The 25,661-nt window shown below is 54.9% G+C and overlaps 7 protein-coding genes across 7 annotated transcripts; 4 read left to right on the forward strand and 3 right to left on the reverse strand.

Annotated features, from left to right (window-relative positions):
* Positions 1–647: 647 nt before the first annotated feature.
* On the forward strand, positions 648–2,254 carry J7T54_000488 (Aromatic peroxygenase-like protein; the record flags this gene model as incomplete). The annotated part of the gene is made up of 6 exons (XM_051509806.1): positions 648–837; positions 909–1,027; positions 1,079–1,109; positions 1,167–1,316; positions 1,370–1,696; positions 1,746–2,254. 6 exons carry the CDS (start codon positions 648–650, stop codon positions 2,252–2,254), a joined length of 1,326 nt encoding a protein of 441 aa, XP_051359226.1.
* A 1,087-nt stretch (positions 2,255–3,341) lies between these two features.
* Positions 3,342–4,632, reverse strand: J7T54_000489 (uncharacterized protein; the record flags this gene model as incomplete). Its single annotated transcript, XM_051509807.1, has 3 exons — positions 3,342–3,696; positions 3,760–4,357; positions 4,413–4,632. The coding sequence occupies 3 exons, from the start codon at positions 4,630–4,632 to the stop codon at positions 3,342–3,344; spliced, it is 1,173 nt and encodes a 390-aa protein (XP_051359227.1).
* A 2,470-nt stretch (positions 4,633–7,102) lies between these two features.
* J7T54_000490 (uncharacterized protein) lies at positions 7,103–8,685 on the forward strand (the record flags this gene model as incomplete). The annotated part of the gene is made up of 2 exons (XM_051509808.1): positions 7,103–7,189; positions 7,270–8,685. The coding sequence occupies 2 exons, from the start codon at positions 7,103–7,105 to the stop codon at positions 8,683–8,685; spliced, it is 1,503 nt and encodes a 500-aa protein (XP_051359228.1).
* Positions 8,686–9,279: 594 nt separating this feature from the next.
* On the reverse strand, positions 9,280–12,979 carry J7T54_000491 (uncharacterized protein; the record flags this gene model as incomplete). The annotated part of the gene is made up of 3 exons (XM_051509809.1): positions 9,280–9,943; positions 10,002–12,839; positions 12,912–12,979. 3 exons carry the CDS (start codon positions 12,977–12,979, stop codon positions 9,280–9,282), a joined length of 3,570 nt encoding a protein of 1,189 aa, XP_051359229.1.
* A 3,202-nt stretch (positions 12,980–16,181) lies between these two features.
* On the forward strand, positions 16,182–17,730 carry J7T54_000492 (Endoglucanase EG-II; the record flags this gene model as incomplete). Its single annotated transcript, XM_051509810.1, has 4 exons — positions 16,182–16,253; positions 16,306–16,347; positions 16,407–16,521; positions 16,580–17,730. The coding sequence occupies 4 exons, from the start codon at positions 16,182–16,184 to the stop codon at positions 17,728–17,730; spliced, it is 1,380 nt and encodes a 459-aa protein (XP_051359230.1).
* Positions 17,731–18,720: 990 nt separating this feature from the next.
* J7T54_000493 (uncharacterized protein) lies at positions 18,721–19,838 on the forward strand (the record flags this gene model as incomplete). Its single annotated transcript, XM_051509811.1, has 4 exons — positions 18,721–19,153; positions 19,210–19,307; positions 19,364–19,525; positions 19,575–19,838. The coding sequence occupies 4 exons, from the start codon at positions 18,721–18,723 to the stop codon at positions 19,836–19,838; spliced, it is 957 nt and encodes a 318-aa protein (XP_051359231.1).
* An 84-nt stretch (positions 19,839–19,922) lies between these two features.
* Positions 19,923–25,186, reverse strand: J7T54_000494 (uncharacterized protein; the record flags this gene model as incomplete). Its single annotated transcript, XM_051509812.1, has 11 exons — positions 19,923–19,944; positions 20,512–20,540; positions 20,590–20,864; positions 20,917–20,981; positions 21,032–21,810; positions 21,870–21,983; positions 22,035–22,396; positions 22,456–23,059; positions 23,116–23,325; positions 23,381–24,701; positions 24,759–25,186. The coding sequence occupies 11 exons, from the start codon at positions 25,184–25,186 to the stop codon at positions 19,923–19,925; spliced, it is 4,209 nt and encodes a 1,402-aa protein (XP_051359232.1).
* Positions 25,187–25,661: the final 475 nt, after the last annotated feature.

The raw sequence follows: 25,661 nt of genomic DNA on the forward strand, positions 1-25,661 counted from the left end.
TATGATATATCGACTATGGTGGAATAGGGAGGCGTGACATAAGCAGAAGTAAGCTGTCTGGACTGAAATGTGAGTTCATGTCGAGGCTGCCCTACTCACAAGCAACCGGTATTTGGTCGACTGGGACTACCTGGCTGCGAGAGCCGTGCTCGATGATCTGATTTCTGTTTCTTTGGACATAAAGTCTTGCTTCTGGAAGCATGCTGATATTCTCCTTGACCACAAACTTTGGCGAGAGTCTGCTGTGCATGCCGCTAGCAAGCATCAGGGGTCGTATCCTCTGACCCCAGCATGTCAACGAACAAGGCTGCGTTTCAAAGCCTGTGCTGCCCCATGCACATCCTGGAAACATCCCAGCCTGATGGGAATGGCATCCTTCCCCGGGATAAGAGAATGTCTGTCCTTTCCTGATTGGGCCATCGTCCCCATATCGGCACTTGCTTGTCATTTTGAACGTGGCCGCCATCTCGAATCTGCTCGACCGTGGAGCAGACCCAGCAGTGCCGCAAGTCTCTGGGCTCGATGATAATGGGCAATTACGCACAATCTTTGCCTCTTCACACATCTACGTAGCGCCAGTCGTAGCGGTCGTTCTACAACCAGCAAACATCTCACCTCAGTCATTCTCTCACGGTTGTAGCGCCAAGATGAAGTCTGCTTTTGCTATTGGCCCGGTGGCCTTGACGAGCCTCGTTCAGGCATTTCCCACTCCAGAGAACCTGGCCAATTTGGCCGGACACGATGGCGAGCTGCCCGATTCGTTTCTTGAGAAGATCGCCGAGATCAATGACAATCAGAAGCGCAGCCTCTTTGATCCTCTCGCTGAGCCTATCCAAAGTCAGTTGCTCGCCTTGCGGACCTTGTGCCGTGCATCTAGCTGTTCAAAGACATCGCGTTGACGCTTGTAGTCCATGGCGCCCATGAGTTTAGGGCGCCAAACTTTGCCAAAGGCGACACTCGCGGTCCATGCCCGGGCCTCAACGCCCTCGCCAACCATGGATATCTGCCTCGATCCGGCGTTGCTGGTGTAAGGGCACCTTTGTCGTTGCTTCGAAGCCTCTGCTGATATGGGCATTAGTTCTTTGAAGTGATCGAGGGCATCAACTCGGGTAAGATTCACCGAGACCTGATTCCAATATTGCATATTCTGACATTATCACCCGCAGTGTTCGGCATGGGCGTCGACCTGGCCACGATCTTGTCCACCATGGGAACCGTCGGTGTCGGCAATCCCCTTTCGCTGAAGCCTGGATTCTCCATTGGTGGAGAGAGCAGAAAGTCCCAGAACCCCCTTGGCAATCTTCTTGGTCTTTTAGGTAGGTTCCAGCCCGTTCAAGGGAAAGGCGTATTGCTGAATGACTGTTCTTAGGAACGCCCCAGGGCCTCGATGGCAGCCACAACTGGATCGAGGCCGACTCCTCTAATACTCGAGACGACCTATACGTCACCGGCGATGCTTCGACGATGAACATGGAGCTCTGGACTCAGGTTTACGAATCCATCCTGAAGAACGGCCCCATGGACATTGACATGATGGGCGATCGCGCTGCGGAGCGATACCACAAGAGCGTCGCCACAAACCCTCAGTTCTGGTACGGTCCTTACACTGGCTTCATTGTCCGCAATGCCGGCTTTGCCTTCTCTGCCCGGCTCCTTAGCAATCATTCGGCAGAAAACCCCTATGGAGGCGACCTCAGTAAGTGACCCGAGACGGACCCAGTGTACCAATTCTCATGACGGTACAGACAAGGAGACCTTGAAGGCATTCTGGGGCGTGTGCGAGGACGACAGCGGCTACTTCGAATATAAGAAGGGTTGGGAGCGCATCCCGGAAAACTGGTACCGCTACAACGGCCAGTATGGCCTCGTCAACCTGAACCTCGATTTGGTCCGCTTCATCACCCATCACCCGGAACTCGCCAACATTGGCGGCAACCTTGGCGGCGTGAACAGGTTTGCGGGCGTCGATCTCGAAGACTTGACGGGCGGCGTGCTCAACGCTGCCTCCCTCCTGGAGGGTAACAACCTCCTCTGCTTCTCGCTGGAGCTGGTCAAGACCTTTGCGCCAAATTCGCTGTCGGGCCTGTTCAGGACACTGGCGAAGCCGCTGAAGCTGGTCAACGACGCTCTCCTTGATCCCCTGCTTGACTTGAACTGCCCAGCCTTTGATGCGCTGAGCAAGGGCGGGGATGATATTATCGAAGGGCTGATGGAGAAGTTCCCTGGAGCCAAGAAGAGTGGCTTTGCTCTGTGATTTATCGATCTGGTTCTTCTCGGGGCAGATCACCGCGCGAGTTGCACTGTTTATCCCTCTGGTTAATATCGCACATCCACCAGCTGACCTAGTGCAGCGCACCCCTAACTAGGTGCGGTTTTACGTGACGCCTGCGTCGAGCCTGGTGAAGCACAATGGTACGGTTTTGAAAGTAAATGGCAGCCGCAGGCGGAAAGGGTAAGTTCTTTGCATGTTCCTGCCCGTCAACAGGTGTGCCTGTCACGTATACATGTCTTCTGACCTTGCAATGCTCATGGTACTACTCCGCTATCCGTCATTTCCCCGGTCTGACTATTTCCCGCCTAATGAACACCTTGTGTCCGTGACTGCAAATTCGACACTATACTTCATGTCCCTACTAAACTTGGGACTATGACAAACATCAGTCCCCGCACTGACGGGCCAGCCTCCATTGTCGAGCCTGCCGCTATCACAACGCAACGATGAAGTACTGCTGCTTTAGAATGTTTGAATGGTGAGTTTTAGAGTTTAGAAACTTTGATTCCGGGTTCTGGTACTCGGTAGTGTTTGTTATTGTCTTGTGATCCATCCACCTTTCCAGTCAATTTGATCAACCATCACAATGAAACACGGGTATCTCGCCACGGAGATCTACGATAACTCTCTCTATATGGATTATGAAGGAAGTTTTATCAAATCTGAAGAATATCTATGTGCTGAGCATGTTCAAGAAGCTCAGAAGTGTTATCATATAAACCGCGAACAAGAATACCTGATGATGTGAATTAGAGCAGGCTATAGGGTAGGCAGACAGGTACGTGATGCTTTTAAGGAGGCGAGGACTCCTATCCATAAGACCAAAACCTTGGTCCCTATACTTGGATGAACGTTCATAACGACAGGATACCATATGTAGCAGACGTTTGGACCTACGTCAGAATGTCTCGATTTGATTGAATCGCACCAGCATGGGGGAGAGTGGCAGGTATTCTACAGGCCCGCATGTTTAAAAGCAAACATCTGGGACAACTTGACAAAAGTCAAGTACATTGAAGAATGTCGATACATCGAATCTAACAAAGCATATACGTTCGAGCCTCTTGCTTCAGCATCTTGAATACGAAACCTCGACTGTCTTGGTCTGCAGTATCGCCTTGTCACTACCATTGTCGTTATGCACCCGATCCACATTGTCGTCGGTACCAATGTCATTCCTGGTCATGGCCGAGAGGTCGTGCATGTCGTCCATCTCCATGTAGCGGCTCCTTGCCTTGCGCGTCTCCTTGTTCGTGCCCCCAATCGTCTCGAGACGCGCGCCCGAGGTGCCGCCATAGTGTCGATAGCCATTCGAGTTGGTGTTGGCGGACGAGCCGCCCATGAGGCGCGGGGCAAAGTGCTTGAAGAACTTGCGCAGGGTCGGCATGGAGCCGCAGATGATGAAGAGGTTGGCTTCGATGAGGCTGGGCCAGCGCGTCAGGAGAGGTCATTGCAGAAGAAAGGAGAGGAGAGAGGAAGATACGTACGACCAAATGTTGGCTTGTGCCGCGTCCCAGGTGAGATCTGTTGTGTTCAAGACCTTCATCAGGTAGTGGAGGCGGACGCCCGAGGTGGCGACTGTCACGGAGCCGATGCCAAAGATAAAGACGGCACCGCCCTTTTGCACCTTGCTCATCCGGAGCTTGACCACCATGGGGATCGGCAGGACGAAGAGCATCAGGTCGGTGACAATGTTGGAGACGGCCGTGGCAATGTACAGCGCACCCGGATTCAAGCAGTCGCCCTCCAGCTGAGGCATGTACGCCTTGGCTGGTGGCCGGCAGTAGAGGTACAGCATGAGTGTGATGACGGTGGAGGAGACGGCGACAATGGCAATGGCAATCCAGTTGGCAATCTTCCAGCCCCTCTGCGGCGAGAGCTGGAGGTAGAATGTGAGCAGGGACAGCTTGGTGAAGCCGTTGCACATTTGGAAGATGCCGGCCGTGGCATATGTGATGGGCATGTCTTTGGCAAAGTGTGAAGCAACCATCTCCCACCCGTGCAGGCCCAGCGTCTTGTTGGCGACCTGGTAGCACATGAGGGCTTGTGTGGTCACCGAGGTTATCCAGGCGAAGAACATGAACACTAGCAGACTGTTAACACCCGGTCGTTTGTTAGTTGGAAGGTGGTGTTATCGTACAATCGTCCACTGCTAGACCCTTGGAGAGAAATGCCTTGGTGTAGAAGCGCTGGCAGAGCGCGATCAGTGCCAGCGAGCCCATGACGCCAAAGATGAAGTAGTGCTCCTGGACGAACGACCGCACCGGGTCTCTCCAGCTGAACTCGTCGGTCGGCCAGTTGTTCGGCGGGTGTGAAAACATGACCTCGCCGTCGACGATAAAGGGCGTTTCTGTGGACATGGTCGCGTGCCTTTCGGTGTGCTGTCGCGAAGCGAGTCGGGCCCTCTCTGTGTGTTGTCGATGGGTTGTGCTTAGCAACTGCACACAGTGACACTGGCACTGGGAGATTTACACGTATACTCGCTGCGTAGTCGAGCTGGCGCAATCGGAAGTTAATCGCACGTGGAAAGAAAGACAACAAGGCCCGCTCTACGAGATGCGAGACTCACTGGAGGAGAACAGGGTGCAATGGGAGCATGGTCTTATGGGTATCACATCTCACTCACTGGTATCAGAGCGTCGATCCACAGATCGACGCATTCGGTTCTTTACCCATTTATACATAGAACATGAAGCGAGAGCTGAACTCAGAGCTAGGCGTGTTTGATCCAAAGGAATGCCCCCCCAGTCTGATGACTCAGGGCAATGCGCGAATGGTGTCTTATGGGGCAAGGAGTAGCGTACATGGCAATGCTGCCCGTCCAGGGCATGTAAAGGCCGCATCCTGGCGAGGCGACGCATTGCTGCTCGTTGAATAAAGACCCTGAATTTGAAACTGCTGCTCTGGTGGTGATGACTGTCGCAGTGCAAGCAGGCGAGACCACTTCTGCTAGATTCCGCGCCAAGACACCAAGACACCTTGTCCTTGACAAATTTCCCTTTGCCTGTCTCACCGGATTGGCGGATTCCCTACGGAGTCGTAGAGAGCCCGTCCGGTCGATGAGGCGGCGAGATCAATCGTGGCTTCCTGCTGATCTATTGTCTTTCGAAGCGAGGTCAGTGGCGCCAGCCCATCATTCCCCAGACCATCCGGCCCGATCGCTTGGGTAGAGCTACGTGTATGCAGGTACTATGTATTACTCTGCAGGTTCTTCCGAGTTTTCACAAGAGCCAAGGAGGTGTTTTCATGCTCAACTCGTTCCAGGGCCGAGTCTCAACCTGGTGGAGCGTTGTCGCTTGGATCAATGCGGGCTTGGCGGCCGTTCTAGGCTAGTACGTACGTACGTAGGTGCATGTACTTTTAACGGTAGCTTTGTGTACAGTAAAATATTCGTCAGCGGCAGTCGGCAAGGCTTCGCTGGACTTTTGTCGATTGGGCATTTGGGAGTTGGGAGGCGAGCCACTAGACTACTACGTTAGTTTATCCATCTTGATGGTTGATCGACGGTGTGCCACCGATGCAGACGCAGACGCAGACGCAAGCGAGCAGGCTGAACTATCGGCGACGCTGCTCTGTTTTCGCAGACTCGGTAACGGATTCATCAGCTTGACCACCAGCACGGCCGTCCTCACTCGACTCATGTCTTGGCCCTGGCGTGAGCCTTTTGAGTGAGGCCAGGCATCCGCATCCCTCGGATCGGACCTGATATTGCCGCATGCATTCAGCGCCGGTCAGACCAGCCGCCCCCAAAGCCCGACGAGTCGAGGACGCTCACTGGCTGGCCGAGGCCTGCCCCCTTGACGGCCACGCAGGCACTTCTGCAGGACCAGGGGTCAGGCAGAAATGGTTCTGTTCTGTGCCGCGCATCTGGCCATCTACATGTACGACGCTTCTCGCCTCGTGGCATTGGGGCACACGTGCATTCTCAGTGCCGACGGAGGCACAGCAGCCGGCGAGGAGAGGCACGACCAACAACACCAGCATGTTTGACGTCTGTCGTCGCAGATTCTGTGGTGCGCGCGACAGCCGGCTCCCAGCGCCTCCCCCAGTGACAAGACTCAATAGTGCACGGGAGGGAGTATGCTTACCGCTGAAAGAGCGTAACAAGAGGGGCATTGAGGGGCTCTCTGTGTGTGTCGCGGCCCACCGCTCCTTGGACACGAACGGTGGGCGTCCGGGAGGGCGTTCGGTGGGCGTCGCTTGAAATGTGGGCGGTGGCAAGGCAACGAGCCAGTCTCTCTCGACGTGTCCTCGACCGAGCTGAGGGAAACGGGACTGACGGCACGCGCCGCCCATGGTCATGAATACATGTAATTTCTGAGCCCGTTCACCGACTGCTGCGGCCAGCCTTCCGACGGAGATTCGGCGTCTTCATGACTCGCGGTGAGCTGGGGACGGGCCCGATCATGCAGGCCATCCATGTCCATAATTCGCCAGGGTCCATGTGGAGGACAGACCGCTACGCACAGCCAGTGGGTGCTGATGGCCTGATGCTGCCAATTAATAACATGCATGCTAATGAGCTAGCCTCTGGCTGCGTCGGCCTCCAGCCCTTGAACAGGTCGAGCGAGTCCAGGCGTGGCTGTGAGCGCAGTCCATTAATCAACAACCGCTCTCGGATCCCTCCCTCCCTTACATCCCCTCGGTTGCAGGGGGGGGGACGATCGTTATTACATAAAAAGGCACTCCAGCCTCGCCAGTCTCGATCCTTTCCCACGTGTCAGCCGCACGCCCTCGCCGATCCCTTCATCTCTCTCTACCTTCTTGGCCGAGCTCTGTTTCCTTCTTCCTTCCCTCTGTGGCACGGATCGTTCGCACGCACGGGACGCCATGAAGTTCTCAAACACCGCCCTCGCCCTGACGGCCCTAGCCGCGGATTGGGCCGCAGCTGGCAGCATCAAGCCCAGCTGCCAATGCGTATGTTTCACCCTCCATGCTCCCTGGGTTTTCTTCGCCCACAGCACCGAGTCTGTTTCTAACGCCTTCTTCGCCTGCAGTGCAAAGCTCTCGCCACCGCTCCCAGCCTCGTGGGCAAGGTCTGGGCGCCCAATGACGAGCGCTACGATGCGCGCCTGGCCGAGTACTACTCCGCCAACGCCGCGCAGGCGCCCTGGTGCATGGTCCTGCCCGAGAGCACCGAGGATGTCTCGGCCCTGATGAAGGTCCTCACGCAGTACTCGTGTCCCTTTGGCATGCGCTCCGGCGCCCACACTGCCTTTCAGGGAGGCAATGGCATCAAGGACGGTGTCACCGTGGACTTTGGCCACCTGAACGTGACCACCTACGACGAGTCCACCCAGGTCGCCTCGATGAACCCCGGCCAGACCTGGGGCGACGCCTACAAGGTCCTCGCCGACTACAGCGTCGTCGCCATTGGCGGCCGCGCGGACGTTGTCGGCGTCGGAGGCTTCACCACCGGCGGTGGCTACTCCTTCCACACGGGTGTCCGTGGCTTTGCCTGCGACAATGTCGTCAACTTTGAGGTCGTCCTCGGCGACGGCTCCATCGTCAACGCCAACGCCGAAGAGAACCACGACCTCTGGGTGGCGCTCAAGGGCGGCTCGGGCAACTTTGGCTTCGTCACCCGCATCGACCAAAAGGTCTGGCCCTCGTCCGAGATCTACGCCAACCTCAACTCGTACAGCATCGACAAGCGGCCCGAGGTCCGCCAGCGCTACTACGACTTTGTCAACAAGCAGGACGACGAGCCCGAGAGCCAGATCATTGGCGCCATGAGCTACGCCGACGGCGCCTGGGCCTGCGCCATCATCATGTCCAACATCAACGCCGAGATCAGCGATGTCTTTGACCCCTTCTTCGAGGTCGAGTCGACCACGTCCGTCCCCGCGACCGGTCCCGCGCATGAGGTCGTGCCCATCTTCACGGGGCCCACGCCCCTCGGCCTCTACGCCAACTGGCAGACCGGCATGGTCGACCACAACCTCGAGATCATGGAGGCCATGGACGAGATTGTCATGGAGTACTTCAACAAGGCCATTGGCCTCGTCGAGGACGGCGAGAACAAGATCCAGCTCATCTGGCAGTGGCAGCCCGTCACCCAGGGCATCGTCGACGTGATGCAGAAGCAGGGCGGTAACGTTCTCGGCCTCGACGCCACCGTCGTGGACGGGCCCGTCATCATGTACAACATTGTCTTCACCGCCGACACCGAGGAGACCCAGGCCGCCACCCTGCCCACCATCTTCGCCCTCAACCAGGCCATCCTCGCCAAGGCCGACGAGCTCGGCCACAACAAGCACTGGCAGTTCCTCAACTACGCCCACGGCAGCCAGGACCCCATCTCCCACTACGGCGCCGACAACATTGCCCTCATGAAGGCCGTCTCGGCCAAGTACGACCAGGGCCAGGTCTTCCAGAACCTGCGCCAGACCGGCTTCAAGCTCCCCGCGTAGACAGCTGGGTCCTTCAGATGGGCGGAGGGGGTCTCGCCATTGGGAGCGGGATACTGTACATATTCGTCGAGTCACTACGGTGACTTTTCACATACTTGGACAAATCTCGAATGAGAGGTTCAATGAATGAACAATGAACATGCTTCATCAATCGAGCTTGCTCCATATCTGTGCTATGCCCTGAGGCTACTGCCTTGATCCCTGACATTCATGATCGACAGGACGTATGCCTCGTGTCAGCGTCGGCAACTGTCGAGCTGACACTGGCCTCTCACCGACGTGATCAGTCAGCGTGAACTCCATCTTGTAGTGTTGGGTGGAGACGAGGCCTGATCGGCTGCCTGAGCGAACTATCGTCACGACTGGCACTTAGGTGACTGGGCGAGCATCCCATGAACCGTTCGATCCACCACTGGCAATGCTCTTGTCGGGCTGCTACTATGAAAGATGCCGACGGCGCGAGTGTTTTCTATGGCCGCGTTCCTCAGCGACGGTGCGGAGCCGCTCTCTGGGGTTCATCTGCCTCCCCGCGATTGCCCAATGTCGGCAAATCATGTGCATAAGTAAAAGTATCGTAAGTCACGCCAAACGCCGTCAAGGTGGCGCCTCGCATTTCGACTGGAGCGCCTCGCGTAGCACCTTGAGACTGACAGGCTTTGTCAAGAATAAGTCGATGCCGCTCTCCAGTGCATGCTGGTGCGTGCGATGCGACGCGAGACCCGTGAGGGCGAGGATCACCACCGCTTGCGCGTGCGTCTTTTGCTCATGTTCACGGATCAGCCTGGTGGCCTCCAACCCATCCATGACAGGCATGGAGATATCCATGAAAATGCCAGCAAAGGTCGCAGGATCCTGCATGTACGCCTCGACGGCTTCCTGTCCATTCGAGGCCAGTTCATGCGCCTGCCCTAGCTTCCTCATAAGCGCAGAGAGGACCTTTAGGTTAATGGGATTGTCATCCACGAGCAGGTACTTTTTCCTGACGCCATTCTCCGTCACAGCCAACCCCCGGCCGATCCCATTCTCTTGCTCATTGACAGATGGCGTATGGTCGCCGGCCCCCCATTTCCCGTTGGGTTGCGGCAGACTAGGATGTTCAAGCCATGCTCCCTTGGCTGCCCTGGTACTAGGACTTTCGTCGTGTAAGCTCCGGGCACGCTGCGGTCCGGGTGGGCGTGTCTGCAAAAGAAGCTTGGGCAAGCCGGCCCGTCTACGAACAGCATCCACGGCGGCCCTTGCCAGAGACCGGGGCCCAATCCTGTTCATGTGTGAGCTGGTGTACGGGAAACCAAGGGATCAAATGTTTGGACACTTACGGCTGAGCCAGAAATTCAAAGACTCGGTCCCGATTGAAATTCTCGAATTCCCCCGACAGCTGCCGCGTCGCCAGTGCATGGCGGCAGATCACGACGTTGGGTATTCTGGCCAGTTGGTCGAGGTGCTCCCGCGTGTATGGTAGGGCATCGTCTGACCAAATGACTATATCTGGCGGTGTAGCCTCGCCAACAGACAACTCAAGGCCCAGCCAGCGGTGGCAAATGGTCTCCACGAGCGCGCGGCCTTGTTCGCCCCACGCTGGTCCAAAGCCACAGAGACCGACTCGCCGTCCTCTGAGCTCACGGACTCGGTCGTCGAACCCATCATCGGGGTCAAACACGTCGCTTGGAGACTCATGTACCTGCACCGACGGTTGCAGCGGCAAGGTAACTGCAACCGTAGTGCCGACGCCAATCTTGCTGTCCACGGTGATCTTGCCGCCCAGCTTGGCGGTGACCTTCTTGACGAGGCTCAGCCCAAGACCAGTGCCCGGCGCGAGCTCGTCCTCTTGGGAGAAGGGCTGAAATAATTTGTGCCGGAGGAATTCTTCACCGATGCCCTTGCCCGTGTCCTGGACCGTGATCTTGACAAGCCGTTCGCGGGGAGACGGTCGGGTTCGCATCTGTTCCAGTGAGACGCGGATCATGCCCTTTGTGGTGTACTTGAGGGCGTTGCCGAGGAGATTCATGACGATACGGCGGACCACCCCAGGCTGCACGTGGAACAGCCAATCGCAGGATGGATCGATGGATACGTACAAGGACGTGCTGCCCCAGGGAGAATCTCGTCCCGCTCGACCTAGGTGATCCATAGCCACCCCGCCATCAAATGACTTGCGAGCGGCCAAGAACGACTCGCCTGGTCCGCTCTGCATGGAAACCCTAGCCGCAGACATGCTCTGGAAGCTAAAGCCGGCGTAGACACTCTCCGAGACCTCCTCGACCAGTGCGTCTAGTCTGACGTGCCTGTACAAAGATTTCTTCCCAAAGCCAGCCGACTCGACCCCCTTGTGACGCGGGCGACTGCCGTTGCCAGAAGATTGTTCATTCTCCTCGGCAAAGCTGTTCACCTTGGAGTAATCCAGTAGATGATCAATGGTGTCAAGCAAGGTGCGGCAGCACGTTTCGATGGTGTGCACGGCGTTGCCCTGGAACACGCCCAGGTCCGTGTCGCTGAGCAGCTCGCAGCTGAGAACGGCGCCGTGCAGCGGAGATCGTAGTTCGTGAGACAAGGAACCGAGGGTGTCCGACTTGGCCTTGTTAGCCTGGTACGTCTCCAGGCTGTTGACTTCCGAGGCGACGAGCTTGCCAAACGCCAAGAAGAAGCTGAGCTCGCCTTGGGTGGTGAATATGCGCGACGCGGTGCACGTGTACATGAAGCCCCCGGCAAGCCATCGCTGATTTCTTGAATCCCAGACGGGCGCGAAGACGACGCTGCGCGCCGAAGGGAATGCGCGGTGTAGAAAATCAACTTCGTGGGTTTTCCTGCGGGCTCTCCTACGCTGTTCCCTGGGAGGCGACGCTGCTTCGCTGCTGTCATTGATAGGGCGCGGCTCTGGCATGCCATCCCCCTCCTCCGAGGCGTCGCTTGACTGGAGTTCGCCCTCCGCATCAAAGTGAAAAATCTTGCCCTGGGGGTACCGTTTGAGCAACTTGGCGAGGAACCGTGTCGGCATGGTTCCAAACTTGGGGGCCACCGCGACAGGGTGGTTTATGCTGGAGGATTCCGTGGTGGAAAACCCGATCAGACCGCAGGGCGCATTTCGTGCCTCGCTATCAAGAGGGCGACCCTGATCCTCGCTGCTGCTGCCCGTCAGCGTCGCCTCTTCGGTGGTGATATCTCTGTTAGCCGGTTCACCCTCCTCAAAAGGGCGGGGCCGCCAGTCGGCAGCCTGCGCCGTGCTTAGGAACGCACAGCCGTCCACTTCGAATCCCTCTCGAAGAATATTGGCCGCCTTGGAAAAGATCACGTGGGATACGTCCAAGTCACGATTGGGGAACGTTGCGGTGGCGACAGCTGGCGGCGGATGGCGCAGCTCATCGTGCTGCAATACGCCTGATGCCTGTTGTTCCCCGCCATCTTCGGTCTCGAGACGCTGCTGCTGCGCGTCGAGGGCGCCTTCTGGTCTGCTGTCGTCATTCACAAAGGCGGCGGTGTTTGCTCCCGACTGCCAGCCGCTGAGAGTGCCCTTGCCCTCGATGAAGGAGCCCAGGCCTCTGTTCAGGCGCTCATGCTGGCGGGACTCGGCTCTGGCCCTTCTGAGTTCGAGGTGCTCCGTGATGGCCCCGGAGATGTCGCGAAGGCGCTGTGTGCATTGTTCGTCCCACAGAGGGGGCGGGACCGTGCTCATGACGCAGTACGCCCCAATGTCGATGCCCCTGCGGGTTCGGATCGGCACCCCAGCGTAGAACTGACCAGCCTCGCCAAACTGGCAGAAGGGCCGCGAAGAAAACCTCTTGTCTTTGGTGAGGTTGGGGACGACGGACAAGGGCAGCTTGGTGTCGTCGCCGCTGTCCTGGGCGTTGGCTGTCAGGCTGAGCACATGGTCGCACGTCCCCTGGTCGCGCGGGATGGCGGTGCCTCGCAGTGTCAGGGGAACCGTTTGGCTGAGGCTGGGCAGGCTCGGGGCGATGCGTGATTCGGGTGTTGCTTCGGCCAGGATGTACTGATGCGTCGCGTCGAACAGAGAGACAAAGGCGCGCTGAGTGCCCGTCTGGTGTATGCCCAGCTGAGCCAGGGCTGTCAGCACGCTGTCGGGTGCCGTAGTGAGCTCGAGGCTCGGAGGCGCCTGGCCATCGCGGGCAAATCGGAAGTAGCTCGAGAGCAAAGGGTAGTATCTACAGTCGCGGAACGGTCAGTCTCGGACATTTGCGCGGGACATTTGCGCGTCAGCTTGAGGACGCCCGAACCTGAAGGTCTCGCGCTCTCTAGCGCCTTCCGAGGCGTGAAGACGCTTGGCAGGCGCGCAGCAAGCCATTGTGAGTCGGCCCGAGCAGAGTTGGCCGTGGCATCGATGGTCACGCCAGGGCGGTTGAGGACTCGGGGCAGATGTTGATGGTGAGGTCGCGGGGGACTGAACGTGGACTCAAGTTGGGAATGCGGAATCTGAGGTTGGAAGCAAGGCCCTGACTTGGTTGAGTAGCAGCACTACTACGCGTACTACGGAGCACAGCTCCTATCTAGTGACAATAGCGCAAGGATCACAACTGGATGCGCAGAAGCATCTGGAGGACCTGCATCATCTGCGATCTCCACCCTCAGATCGATCAGTATTTCAGCGAAACATGACATCACCATCAAGGACAGTCGATTCGGATTCATACCTACATGCTACGTGCAGTCGATCCAACCGGCCAAAGCAATTCAGTAAATTGTTCGACCAGCAACTAGACCATTGAATGCTATCAAGGCACTGCTACTTCGATACCTAGGGAGAAACTATAACCAACAGGATTGAGGCACAGAGAACTCGAAAGATCCAAAGTATTGCTGGTCTAGACCCCACACATCTGGCTCTAGACCATATGCTCTAGCGCTGTGTGATACTGCAAGTTTGCGACTAGAGAAAAGGCTGGCGGATGATTGGTCTCCACTGGCAGCCGTGGCTGAACACTACGGAGGACGCTCTCAAAAGTTTTTGGTCGCGCTAATTCTGCATGTCGACTAAAATAGCTAATTTTGGTGTAAATTTGCTGGGGACGTTCCCCGGCCCTCGACGTACTTATTTCCACCCGCTAATTCAATAACCTTCTGAACGTGCCTCGGGATACGTTCAATCCACCGTTGTATCTGCTCTTGCGAGAGGTCTTCCCAAGCCTTTTCCCACCTCGTGATAGCTTCCTTTCGTGTGCGCGGCGCACCCTTCTTCGTAGTATATCTCTTCATCCACGGCCAGGCAGGCTCGATCACATTGAGGTCCGGCGAGTTGCCGGGCCAAGGAAGGCGGCGCGCGCCTTCCTGATCGAAGACTTGTTGTTGAAGAGAATGTGAGTGTGCCGGAGCCTTATCCTCTTGAATCAACATACCTTGCCGGCCAGCAGCCTCGCATTCCTTCGCGAAAGGAATCAACTTCGGCATCAAGATGATCTTCTGATAACGCCACCAGTCGATACCACCTTTACCGCCTCTTGTGAGCTTCCCGGTCAATATCGGTGTGCGGCATCTTCACGGTCGGCTTCAAAAGAAAAAGGAGTTGTATTTTATGAATCACGACAGCATTCGATAGTGAGGGGTAAGTCGGCCTGGCAGATCCACACTCAATGTGGTGCAAAAGTTCCATGGGTGTAGCTAATCCCTGATCTCCTAGCGTCTTGGCGACCAAAAACTTTTGAGAGCGTCCTCCGTAGGACATGACTTCCTGGTCCTGGTGCAGTGGTGCCAGGCTCCCAGCGCCAGCCCCATGTCACTGGAGAATTTTCAACTTCGATCTCAAGACCGGCTTGAGAGGACCGGATTTCAAATATTCCATACGTCCGTACCGCGCATCAGAGCGCTAGGAGCGAGGCGTAACCAACATCTTGTGTTTGTCATCATCCGACCCTACCACGGCTTCGAGGTGTTCCGAATTCCTATCACAGGAGAGGACTGGAGTGTTTTTGATATTGGCTATCTACCTGTCGTCAGGCACCACCTTCTCTGTCGCAGGCCGGGCTGGCGGCTGGAGTCGCGGATATCTTTGCCCCCATCACCAGGCACTTTTCTTAACAAAACATGCAGGGCAAGTCGACTTGTCGCAAATAGGAAATGTACTACATATGCGCCTATTCATATATTCAGACACGTCACATATAACCTCGACGATATTGTTCCGGCCTGCGGGGGCAGACCCGGCTCCTCGTCCTTTGGGGGGCGGGAGTGTCCATCTCCTCTTGGGCGCACACTGACATCAGCGGGGCCAATCTATGGCCCCACCTACCGTCATCCGAGTCCCCATCGAGTTCCTGAATCGCATCGGTGCTAAGATGCGGATTCGACAACAATTGGGTTTTCAGGAATGCCCATGGGCAGGCATTCGCGCATTTCACAGATCAGCAAGTTGTACACATAGTAAGCACTGATATCAATCCCTCCTATCTCAGGCCTGTGGAAGCTGGTACCGTAGGTCTTGACAGTATCTCGCACCTTCACTAGCAAGTACTTATCTGTCCTCAGTGCTCGCTGTCTGCAACGGCCCCTTGTCTATTCACTCGCGACAATACGCATCTACGAGTTCAGAGCGCCACGGCATCCGTAGATGGAATACACCCATTCCGCCGTTTTCAAATGGCTCTCGGGCCGCTTCATTTCTTCTGCCTTGCTTGGGCAAACCAATTTGCATTGTTTGGTCCCGCCGTTCATCCTTACATGGACCGCCCGCCGCCTGGCAACCCTGCCCCATGAGGCAGGCCTGAACCGAATTTGCTGATCAGATTTTTTCTCGCCCTATAGATTTTCATTTGTTTCGTATTCAAGAGGACATTTGGCTTTGCTTTTGACAAGCAGATGCTTGGTGTTTAGGGTAGGTAGAACACGCGAGGAGGCCTGAAAACCAACGGTACCTTGAACCTAATTTTCGGTTTGGAACGATCGAACCGTAATGAACAAAGGTTTGCAAGTTGGCCTTTCCAGGATATTACCTTGGAACCCACGATGAACGACGATCCCCGTATGATCAGATCTGATGCTAATGGACCAGCCCGTCTTGAAACGTCTTGGGATATGGCGGTGGGATAATAACACCTTTCACAATTTGACAATGTCTGACAGCTTCCAATGAGACATTTACGCAGTCACACCAGGTTGCGCTAGGCACCTCTCTTTGTTAGTTGTCCCTGGAGCTGACTTGTTGAACCCAGCGCTAGCTGGATTCTCGGCCAGGACACGGGCTAAACCTAAGAAGCGCTTCTTGCGTAGCGCATAAGGTACTGTGTCCATACTTACGAGCATTCGAAATTATCTCGGATTATTATTATCATCTCGCTTGCCTGTCTATACTTAGCGCGCATCGTGATTGCGGGTCGCCGGGCTTGGCTCAGCCTTGACATCCGCTTGCCGAGCTAGCGTACAACACGAGCTCTATAATTACTCCCCCAGCAACACTCAACTCGATGTCTGTCTTCTTCCTCTTCTCTCCCGAAGCAACCACTTATTCAATTCTCATGGATAATTTTGCAAAATTCTTTGCGCATCTACTTTGAACGATGCGCGTTGCTCCCGCTCTTGCAGCCTTCTTGGCGCTCCTCCCGCCTGCGTGGGGTAGAATCAAATACTTGGTAAAGCTCCCGGTCAGATCAAAAGAGCACTCCCAGGGCTGACTATCTCCAGGGCGTCGCTATACCGGGCCTTGATTTCGGCTGTGAGATTTACGTATGCAATTGTTTTCGCTGCTCGTGATTTCGTGGCCCCAAAACTGATCAGCGAACCAGGGCTCATGTCCGCCAGGCGAGAGGATATTTCCTCTGACAGAGATGGGTGGCAGTGATGGCGAGGGTCAGATGCAGCATTGGGTTGGAAATGCGGACATGAACACATTTAGGCTTCGTGAGTATTCGCTAACGCGCCAGAAATGCGACCAACAGTGGGCTGACGGGAAGCGCAGCGGTGCCGTGGCAGTATCTTGTCAACGATCAACTAGGGGCAAAGATGGACGAGACCAATTTCAACAACTACAACAAGCTGATGAAAGCATGCCTAGACACCGGCTCATACTGCATGATCGACATTCACAACTTTGCTCGTTGGAACGGTGGCATCGTTGGCCAAGGAGGACCCGACGATGAGGACTTTGTCGACATCTGGGCTCAGCTGGCAAAGAAGTATGCCAACAATGACAAGGTGATGTTCGGCATCATGAACGAACCTCACGATTTGGACATTGTCCGGTGGGCACAGACCTGTCAGAAGGTCGTGACAGGCATCCGCAAGGCCGGCGCCGAGTCGCAGATCATCTTGCTCCCGGGCACCAATTTCGCAAGTGCCGAGACTTTTGTGTCGAGTGGCAGCGCGAGACTGCTGGCCAAGATCTCAAACCCGGATGGCAGCAAGGATGGTCTGATTCTCGATCTACACAAGTACCTGGACATCAACAACTCGGGGACACACGTGGAGTGCACCACAGATAACGTCGCAGGGTTCAAGACCATCGGAGATTGGCTGAGGAAGAACAAGCGCCAGGCCATCATCTCCGAGACGGGCGCGTCCCTGGATCCCACGTGCATCGAGAAGTTCTGTACCCAGAACGAGTACATTGCCAAGAACACGGACGTCTTTATCGGCTTCGTCGGCTGGGGCGCAGGCAGCTTCGGCTTCAGATATGTCATGAGCCTCACGCCCTCTGGAGAATCTGGCAATTTTAAGGACAATGAACTCATGACCGAGTGTATCATCAAGCCATTTGTTGAAGAGGCGCCGAAGCCCACACACACCGAGGAGCAGACGTCGACGGAAACCGCATCCGAGACGAAGACGAGTGATAGCAATGGGAGAACCGACAGCAATGAGAGCACCGACAGCACCGTCAGCACTGAGAGCACTGGGCCCTCTGCTACCACAAGCACGACAAAGAAGATCCTAAAAGAGACATCTTCTGGATTGAATGAAGGCTCTTTGGAAACCTCTGCTGCCAACGAGGAGTCGGACGACGAAGACGACAATGTCGACGATGACGATTCAGCCGCAAGGCCCAACTTCGAGTCTCCGGCTATGGGAGCGACTTTCGCGATCATAATGCCCTTTCTCATCGGCATGTGACTCTTCTGAGGCCTCAAATCGACCAGGGTGGGCGTTTTGCCGACAATTTCGTGACATTTTCCTGGGAAAATGAATAGAGTTAGATCAAGTGATTATGGGCATAAAAATCCGGCATGCTAATGATAATAATGGGCACAAAGAACCCCAAATATTCTTCAAGTTCAAGTGTCCCCAGGACTGTCGAATTTAACAGGGTAAATAATGAGTGATGATCAGGCAAGCGACGTTTTTGGTGGTATCTGAAGCGAGACGCCCGCCTTCTTTCGGCGCAAAGTACCGAGCGCTGCCGAGATACGTGCAGGAGAAGTGTAGCTTCTGACCGTTGATACTTTAAGCTTGAATTGGGATCCCGAATCTTACACCGCTTCACCCCACAAGGCTGAGCGTGAGGAGTACGTGAAAGGGTTGCTTCGTCGGAAAGCAGTCACAGTCAATTCCGGCACATACAGAAGCTGGGCAAAGAAAGCCATAGCAGCCCTTTCTAGGTCACATTTATCCTCCAACAATGGCAAGGCGCAAAACTTAACGTCTGCATCGGTGCTCAATATCCCCAGGAGTAGCACTGGTGTATGTCTGCGCGGGGAGGCTTTTCAAGATTCCAGGGAAGCATGTGGAGGAAATGTATTCCCCGCGTGCTACATCCCCCAGACGACAGGGGTGTTGTTCCCCGCATCGTGGCCCGGGGTTGTTCTGATTCATGGAAAATGCAGAACAGAGTTCCTCCGAATGCAACAGCCGTGTGTATTATCCATTGGGCATGACGTCGGTGACAACAATATTTCCGTCCTTCCTCGAGGTCGTCAACGTGAACAAAGACAACAACGATCGGCATGATGCACGAGTATAAAATGAGTAGACATTTGCCGATTAATGAGAGCTGGATTTACTTGGTCCGCTGTTGCCCTCAAAGAGTCAATCCGTTCTTGAGCGCCTCTACCTACCCATAAAAGCACCTTCGATCCCATCACTAGTCCCCCGAAGCCGATCGCAATGAAGACTGCCTTGATCCTCGGGCTGCTGCCCATTCTTGCACAGTCATCTCAAGTCCTCGACTGGACGCACACTGGTGGTCGCCTTATGAAGCGCCAGAACACGGGAGACGGGGCCCAGGGAGACTCGGACTCTACCCAATCTGAGCTGACCGAACGACCAGCTCCTCGGTTCCCCTTCCCCGTGACAAAATTTCCCGTGGCCAAGGAGACGGTCGTTCTTGAGAATACCTTCTATGTCCCCGCCGGCGCCACCTTTGATGGCGGCATGAAGCGCTATGAGCGGCCCGAGGGTAGCTGCAACGAGCAGGCTGAGGGTACGGATGCGGACGCTGTCTTCAATCTGCTTCCTGGTGCCACCATCAGGAATGTGATCATTGGGAAGCATCAATCCGAGGGTATCCACGCTCTGGGCGACGCCTGGGTCGAGAATGGTCAGTATCCCACGTAGCCGCTTTTCGGATTATGTACAATCTAACACACCTTTCAGTATGGTGGGAGGATGTCTGCGAAGATGCATTGACTGCAAAGGGTCTCAACACCCAGCTCAAGGTCATTGGTGGCGGCGCTCGCAATGCGACTGATAAGGTATGCACATGAACAGACTCATGAGATGAAGCCACAATTCGTGCTGACGGCACTAGATCTTCCAAGACAACTCTCTCGGCGGCAAATACAACATCACCGGCTTCTACGCAAACACCTTTGGTTCATTCTACCAGTCTTGTGGCAACTGTTTGAACCAAGCCAAGCGCAACGCCACCATTCAGAACGTCGTGGCCGTCGACGGAATCCGCATGGGCATTGTGAGTACATCATTCCCGCTTTTGCCCTTGACAGTGCTGACGGCGCCAGATCAACCCCAACTACGGTGACGAATTCCGCCTGAAGAACGCCCAGATCGACAACGTCGACATTATCGTCACCAAGGAGATTGGCAACAACGTGCAGACGGTCCCCTACCACATTGGCGAGGGCCCCGACGAGAAGTATGCTCTCTATAACACCACGACAGACAACATTGTTGAGGGCTTCAACGGCACCGTCACCAGTGTGTACGAGCCAGAGGACCCGTATGAGTGGCTCGAGGAGTTCTGGCCCGATGGTTTCTGGGAGTAAGGGCAGGACTGGTGTTCCGCTCAGGACAAGAGTTTTTGGGACGCTGGAGGCTCGTAGACAGCTGATAATTATGAATTATACTCTTCAGAACCAGAAGCGCTCGTGTCTGATCCCTGGTCAATATTTCACGAACCATGCTATCTGTCCTGTCGCGTGTGTTAGTTGATCAAGAATGTCTTTGAGTCAGGACGCGCCAAAGAAAAAGAAGAAAAATGTGAGAAATAAATATACAGGAAAACAAAAAACACAAGCACCCGGAGCTGCCGCAGCGGCAACATTTTATCCAAGCGCTTGCTGACTTCTGTGCCCAAACCCAGACTCGAACTGGGGTTTCCACGGTTCTGAATGTGTGATCCCACAACGTGGTGCCCTAACCACCTAGACTATTTGAGCTATTCCATAAGAAGATGTCTGTCTTATACAGGCTTATTACCAGTCATTGAATGTTGTCTAGCAAAGAGACATACAAATCTCCGTGATTCCCATTGCGTGTTATTCTATTCTATAATGTCCGTCCCCTGTGATCAATTCCCCCTTTTCCGCAAGCCAAAAAGAAAGCGATGTCTACCATGGCAGCCAGTTTTTGACAGATTTCACATATACCCAAAGGTACACTGAAAGGTAGTTTGTGCACGTGAACACGGCAAATATGGCCAGACACGGCCAGGCATACGAACCTTTGACCTGCAACGTGGACAGATACTGAACTGGTCAGTGGAAGCTCAGTTAGCTGCCAAGGTGTCCAACTTACATCTTCGCCCGAGCCGTACTGGCAGTAGCCGCAGTCAGCCGGGGCATCTGGATTCGACAAGTACCCAATGGTGTCGTCGAGCCAGTCCCGGACATAGTCGCCGCACGTGGTGCCTGCAGGAATATCGAAGCGGGTGAGTTCGGAATTGGCGCACTCCACAGTGATCCGTGGAAGTATGATTGCCATGACGCCGGAGATCCAATAAGTGAAGGGGCCCATGTAGTACAGCGTGTAGCGCCAAACTGCGGGCATGAGGTATGCGGGCTGCAGGACGCCTAGGAGGGATTAGCAGCCGCCAGTAGACCCATAGGGTTCAGGTTTCAGTACCGTTGAAGAGCTCAGCAGCAATGACGAAGAAAGGCATGATATTGGCGGCCATGGAGGCGTCCGAACTATTCCACGGTGTCAGTGGTACTCATGAGCAAGAGATATCTGGTCTCACCTCAGTGCAGCAATCCATTGTCCCCAGGACGTGATGAACAGTTGGAAGAGGATCATCATGAGGAAGGTATAGCCAGCCGCGACCCCGAGGGGGAAGCCAACCATAAAGTAGAGCAGCACATAGATCACTAAGCCGCCAGCCAGTGCGAATGGTATCTCGGCAAGGATCTGAGCCGTCGTGAATGCGGTCCAACCGTAGATACGACTCGGATACTCGCGCCCCAGCCAGATATTGCGGTTCTCGTCAAACATCATGGCTGTAGCGTTGATGATTTCCGGCACAATCATAAGGACAAGAAACGCCGAGAAGATGCGGTATTGCATGGCTGCGACGGTGTCGTTTAGCTGCAGGAATATGAGGCCGTTCAAAAGGGAATGGACAAATGTGGCGTAAAGACGTGAGTAAGTGTAGTTGGGCGAACGCCAGTATTGAGCGAGTGTTCTCTTGGTGAGAAGCCGTGCTTGTCTCCACGTAGAAGACGTAAAGCCGGCATCTGATGCTTCCAGATCGTTTAATCGCCTGGCTGGCTCTTTTGACTCGGTGAAGCTGTCAATGTCGGCCAGCACCTCGGCAGCTTCGGGAGACTTTGCCCACACCTGCGGCCATGACTCTTCCCCTGTCGTAGGTGCTTCGCGTGCGGGTATCTCGATAAGAAGATCGGCGACGTTCTTGCCAGAGGAAGCCTTGACACCATGATTCGTAAAGTAGTTCAGCACCTTGTCAACGGCACCAAAGTAGTATACTTCTCCGCCTCGGTTGAGTGCGAGAACCTTGTCAAACTGTGCCATTGTCAGCTCGAGTAATACAGTCTACTTTACCCGAAGCATTTCAGACTTACCAGATCAAAGTGTTCTTGACTCGCTTGGTGGATGGTGCAGACAATCGCTTGCCCTCCATCCGCAAGGCGGCGCAACAGCCTCAGGATGCTCATCGAACCTTGACTGTCCAAGCCCTAGCGAGAATTAATATGTAGAAACCTTGTGGTATCATTTCCAGGACTTACACTCGTGGGCTCATCCAAGAATAGGAGCAAGCGCGGCTTCGCACAGAGCTCCACGCCGATTGTGGTGCGCTTCTTTTGTTCCAGGGACAGAGACCCGATGGTCATGTCCTGCAACTCCACCATGCCAAGCACATCAAGTATCCGGTCCACGTAGGACAACTTATCTTCGTCACTTGTCTCATTGCTCTGCCGCAATAGCGCCGAAAACTCGAACGCTTCCCGGACAGTGCTTGTTTCGACGTGAATGTCCATTTGCTGACAGTAGCCGACGCTTCGCCCGAACGAAGGACCGACAGGCTGGTCGTCAACTCGCATGTTACCCGTGACCGTGCCAGTGGCTTGCTGGGTGAGAACTGTGAGGACTGTGCGCACGCTCTTTAGCTTCCATGTGCCGCTGTGGTAGGAAAGGAGTAGAACTTACGTGTACTCTTTCCTGCGCCTGACGCTCCGACCAAAGCTGTGAGCATTCCAGGCGCGCAATATCCTGAAACATCCCGAAGAAGTTGTTTTTCCCCGTTCTGGTGCGGGACACTGTAATCAAGGTTCCTCCAAGTAAAGGTCGAGCCAGACTGAGCGAGTTCTTCACTCCTTGAAGCCCCAGAAGTCTGTTCAGATACATCTGCAAAAACCTGCGGAAGCTCGACACTTTCCTCATCACAACCGTGTGCCTTGCGCTTCCCCTTGCGGCCGTGTGCAAATTCGAGAAGGGCGCCGCCACTACGCACCCAGTCCACGTGCTCCACGACCCACATGTTGATCAATAAGAAACCAAAGATGAAGGCAAGCAAGATACCATAGTTGCGGCCAATGTTGCCGTATCTGAATCCAAACTCACTCCGAAGGTATTCATTGCCGTGGATGTCGAGCTGTCCAGGGGTTGACCCCGGCGAGGCACATGCCTGGAAATCGGGCTCGTTGTAAGATGCACCAGCGGGGATGATGGAATCCGATTGGCATGGGAACTCGCGTCCGTGAAACTCGGCGGCCATGATGTTCTCGTAAGCGAATGGAACAGGTGTGGTATACTGCTCAAAATCAGCCGATCACTCAGGAATTAACTGAAAACGAAGTCGAAACCTACTGCGAGCCAGCCGACCCAAGGCACATCTGCAATCATGCGTTCGACAGATCGGACATAGCCACCACAAGCAATCGCAATGATGAGGTATACTCCGCAGTATCGTAGTGCGACCTCGAGTTGCGGTGACAGAGCGCCAAAGACGCGATACGAAGCAGTGAAGCCCATGGCGCATAGAAAGGTCGACGATAGGAATATGAAGAATGCTCCAGCCTGCCAGGGGGTTCAGTACACATGTCAAGCGGACATGTTAATAGACAGCACTTACGTCCATCCTCATTCCACTGAGGAAGTATGCAATCACGCTGTAGGTCGCGGATTGGAGTAACACCAACGGCACATCGAGGAGTGCCTTTCCAATAACGACGGCGCTAGGGCGCACCATTGCATATCTTTTCTGTCGACTGACTACCGTCCTGTCGTGGAATGCCGCATCAAGCTCAGCGAGCTGAAACCATGCCACCAACGCGGATGAGTAGAAGCAAAAGCCTCCCCTTGAGTAGACACCTCCAGAGTCATCCGGCATGTTGTAGAACATGGACGCCAGCAGGAACGCACAGACAAATATGCAAATGAACTTGGAGACGAACGGAGCCTTATGGCCCCTGAGCTGCCAAACATCGCGCTTGGCGCACAGCAGAACTTGACGAAAGAACGAGATGTTGTAGGAGGACTTTGGTCTCACAAATCGCGATTTGGTCTCCTTGACGTGCTGTTGGAGTGCATCCGGGGATGACGACATGCTGTGCGCGGAGGTGTCGGTACGGCTTTGGCTCTGCTCCAACTCATACGCATTAATCTCCTCGTGCACCTTCTCAAAGGCCCGGCTGGCCCGGAAGACTGCCTCGAGGTTCTCGGCACCGCGAGGGACATCCTTGCCAGACCGTTGAGAGATATTGGCAGCGTCTCCCGAAGCGACACTGGTGAGAAAGTCGCTCATTGTTTGTCGAGACAAACGCTCATATCCAAGGTCGTTGAAATAAGCCTCAGCGTCCTTGCTTGGGCCTTGGTAGAGCATGCGTCCCTCATCGATAAGGAGAACCTTGTCCATGAGGTTGTAGATGCTATCAGATGCCTGGTAGAGCGACACGATTGTGGCTCGCTGGCAAGCGTCCGTCATGATACGAAGAGACCTAACAAAGTCCACGGCAGAAGAGGCGTCAAGACCCCTTGTCGAGCCGTCCCATGCATTGACAGATGCATCTGACGCCAGCGACTCCAGAATGGAGACGCGCTTGCGCTCACCGCCCGAGACGCCTCTGATGAATTCGTTGCCGACAAGTGTGTCCATGACGTGCGTCATGCCGAATGCGCTGCCAAATTCCTCGACGAAGCGCGGCGCGTGATGTAGCCATCTCTTCGGTGTCTTGTTATTGAGCGCAAAGTCCAGGGTCTGGCGGACGGTGAGGGTTGGGAGATGCAAGTCGTCTTCGGGGATGTAGGTGACAAGACCGCGGTAGTTCTGGGAAACTTCTTGCGGTGAGAGGCCAGAGTAGTCAATGGAACCGCTAACGTTGAGGAAAGACTTGTGATCATTGCCGACTGTGCGCAAGAATGTGCTGCATCCTGATCCAGGGTTCCCTAGAACGCTGTAGTATGACTCAGATTATGTACACACACGTAGGCTCTCGTCGAGTGACACTTACAGCATCATTTCTCCATTGCGCACTACACCGGAAAAGTCTCTGATTAGAGCCTGGCCATCTTCAGGCCTGACAGGTGACATAAATCGCTTCAGAGTAAGCTCGTAAATATCTTGAAGTGTCAAGGTTCTCCAGATCGCTTCTCTCAACGTCTTGACAGGCGCAGCGCCTCCTGCTCGACCGTAGGTTGTAACTGATTTGAAGCAGACGCTCAGTGGAGGGGGTCGTAGGCTTGTATCGCCATTCTGTAGGTATTTTTCCAGGCTCTGAATGGCGCTGTTGTCGTGGGGCTCTGTGACGGCTTTGTGAAGCCCAGAAACTGCCTCCTCCGTCTCGGCATCGACAATGACGTGGGTGATTGTGTCCTGGTCTTCTGCACCGCCGTTGCTGTGGCCCCAGGTAGGCTCTCGTGGTAGAAGAGAGGGTGGCATCTTACATCCGCGAAACAACGGCGCTCGCGTTATGTTAGAGCATCATAGCAATGGGCAAGGAGGCGCGAAGCCATTGTCGAAGCCGGACGTCGCCTCTGACTTTTTAAGCCGAGCGGGAGTTGCCATGTATTGCCCAGAATAGGAAGGTAGGTGGGTCACGACCGGGGATAGCGTCGTCCGAGTTTAAGCTTCCGTTCTCCGTTCGGATCCCGGAGTCCGCGGATCGAATTCCCCGGGTCGTACTTGCAAAGGCTTCTTTGACTCTTATTTATGATGAGTCAGTGATTACGAATCCTCTCTATGACTATGGCATTGTCAAGTTAACGATGGATTCGGTGTAGAATGTGAACTAATAGCGAAGCGCAGCCTTGTAGCGGTTATTTTGAATCAATGTGGATTAAATAGGACAAAAACACTTCTAGGGGTTGTGGGGAGACCAAGTTCGTTTCAACGAGATCGCAGATCCATTGGAGAC

This window comes from Emericellopsis cladophorae (assembly GCF_022114955.1).
Source record: "Emericellopsis cladophorae strain MUM 19.33 chromosome Unknown NODE_70_length_107903_cov_114_062619, whole genome shotgun sequence".
In the NCBI taxonomy this organism is placed as follows: Eukaryota; Fungi; Ascomycota; class Sordariomycetes; order Hypocreales; family Bionectriaceae; genus Emericellopsis; species Emericellopsis cladophorae.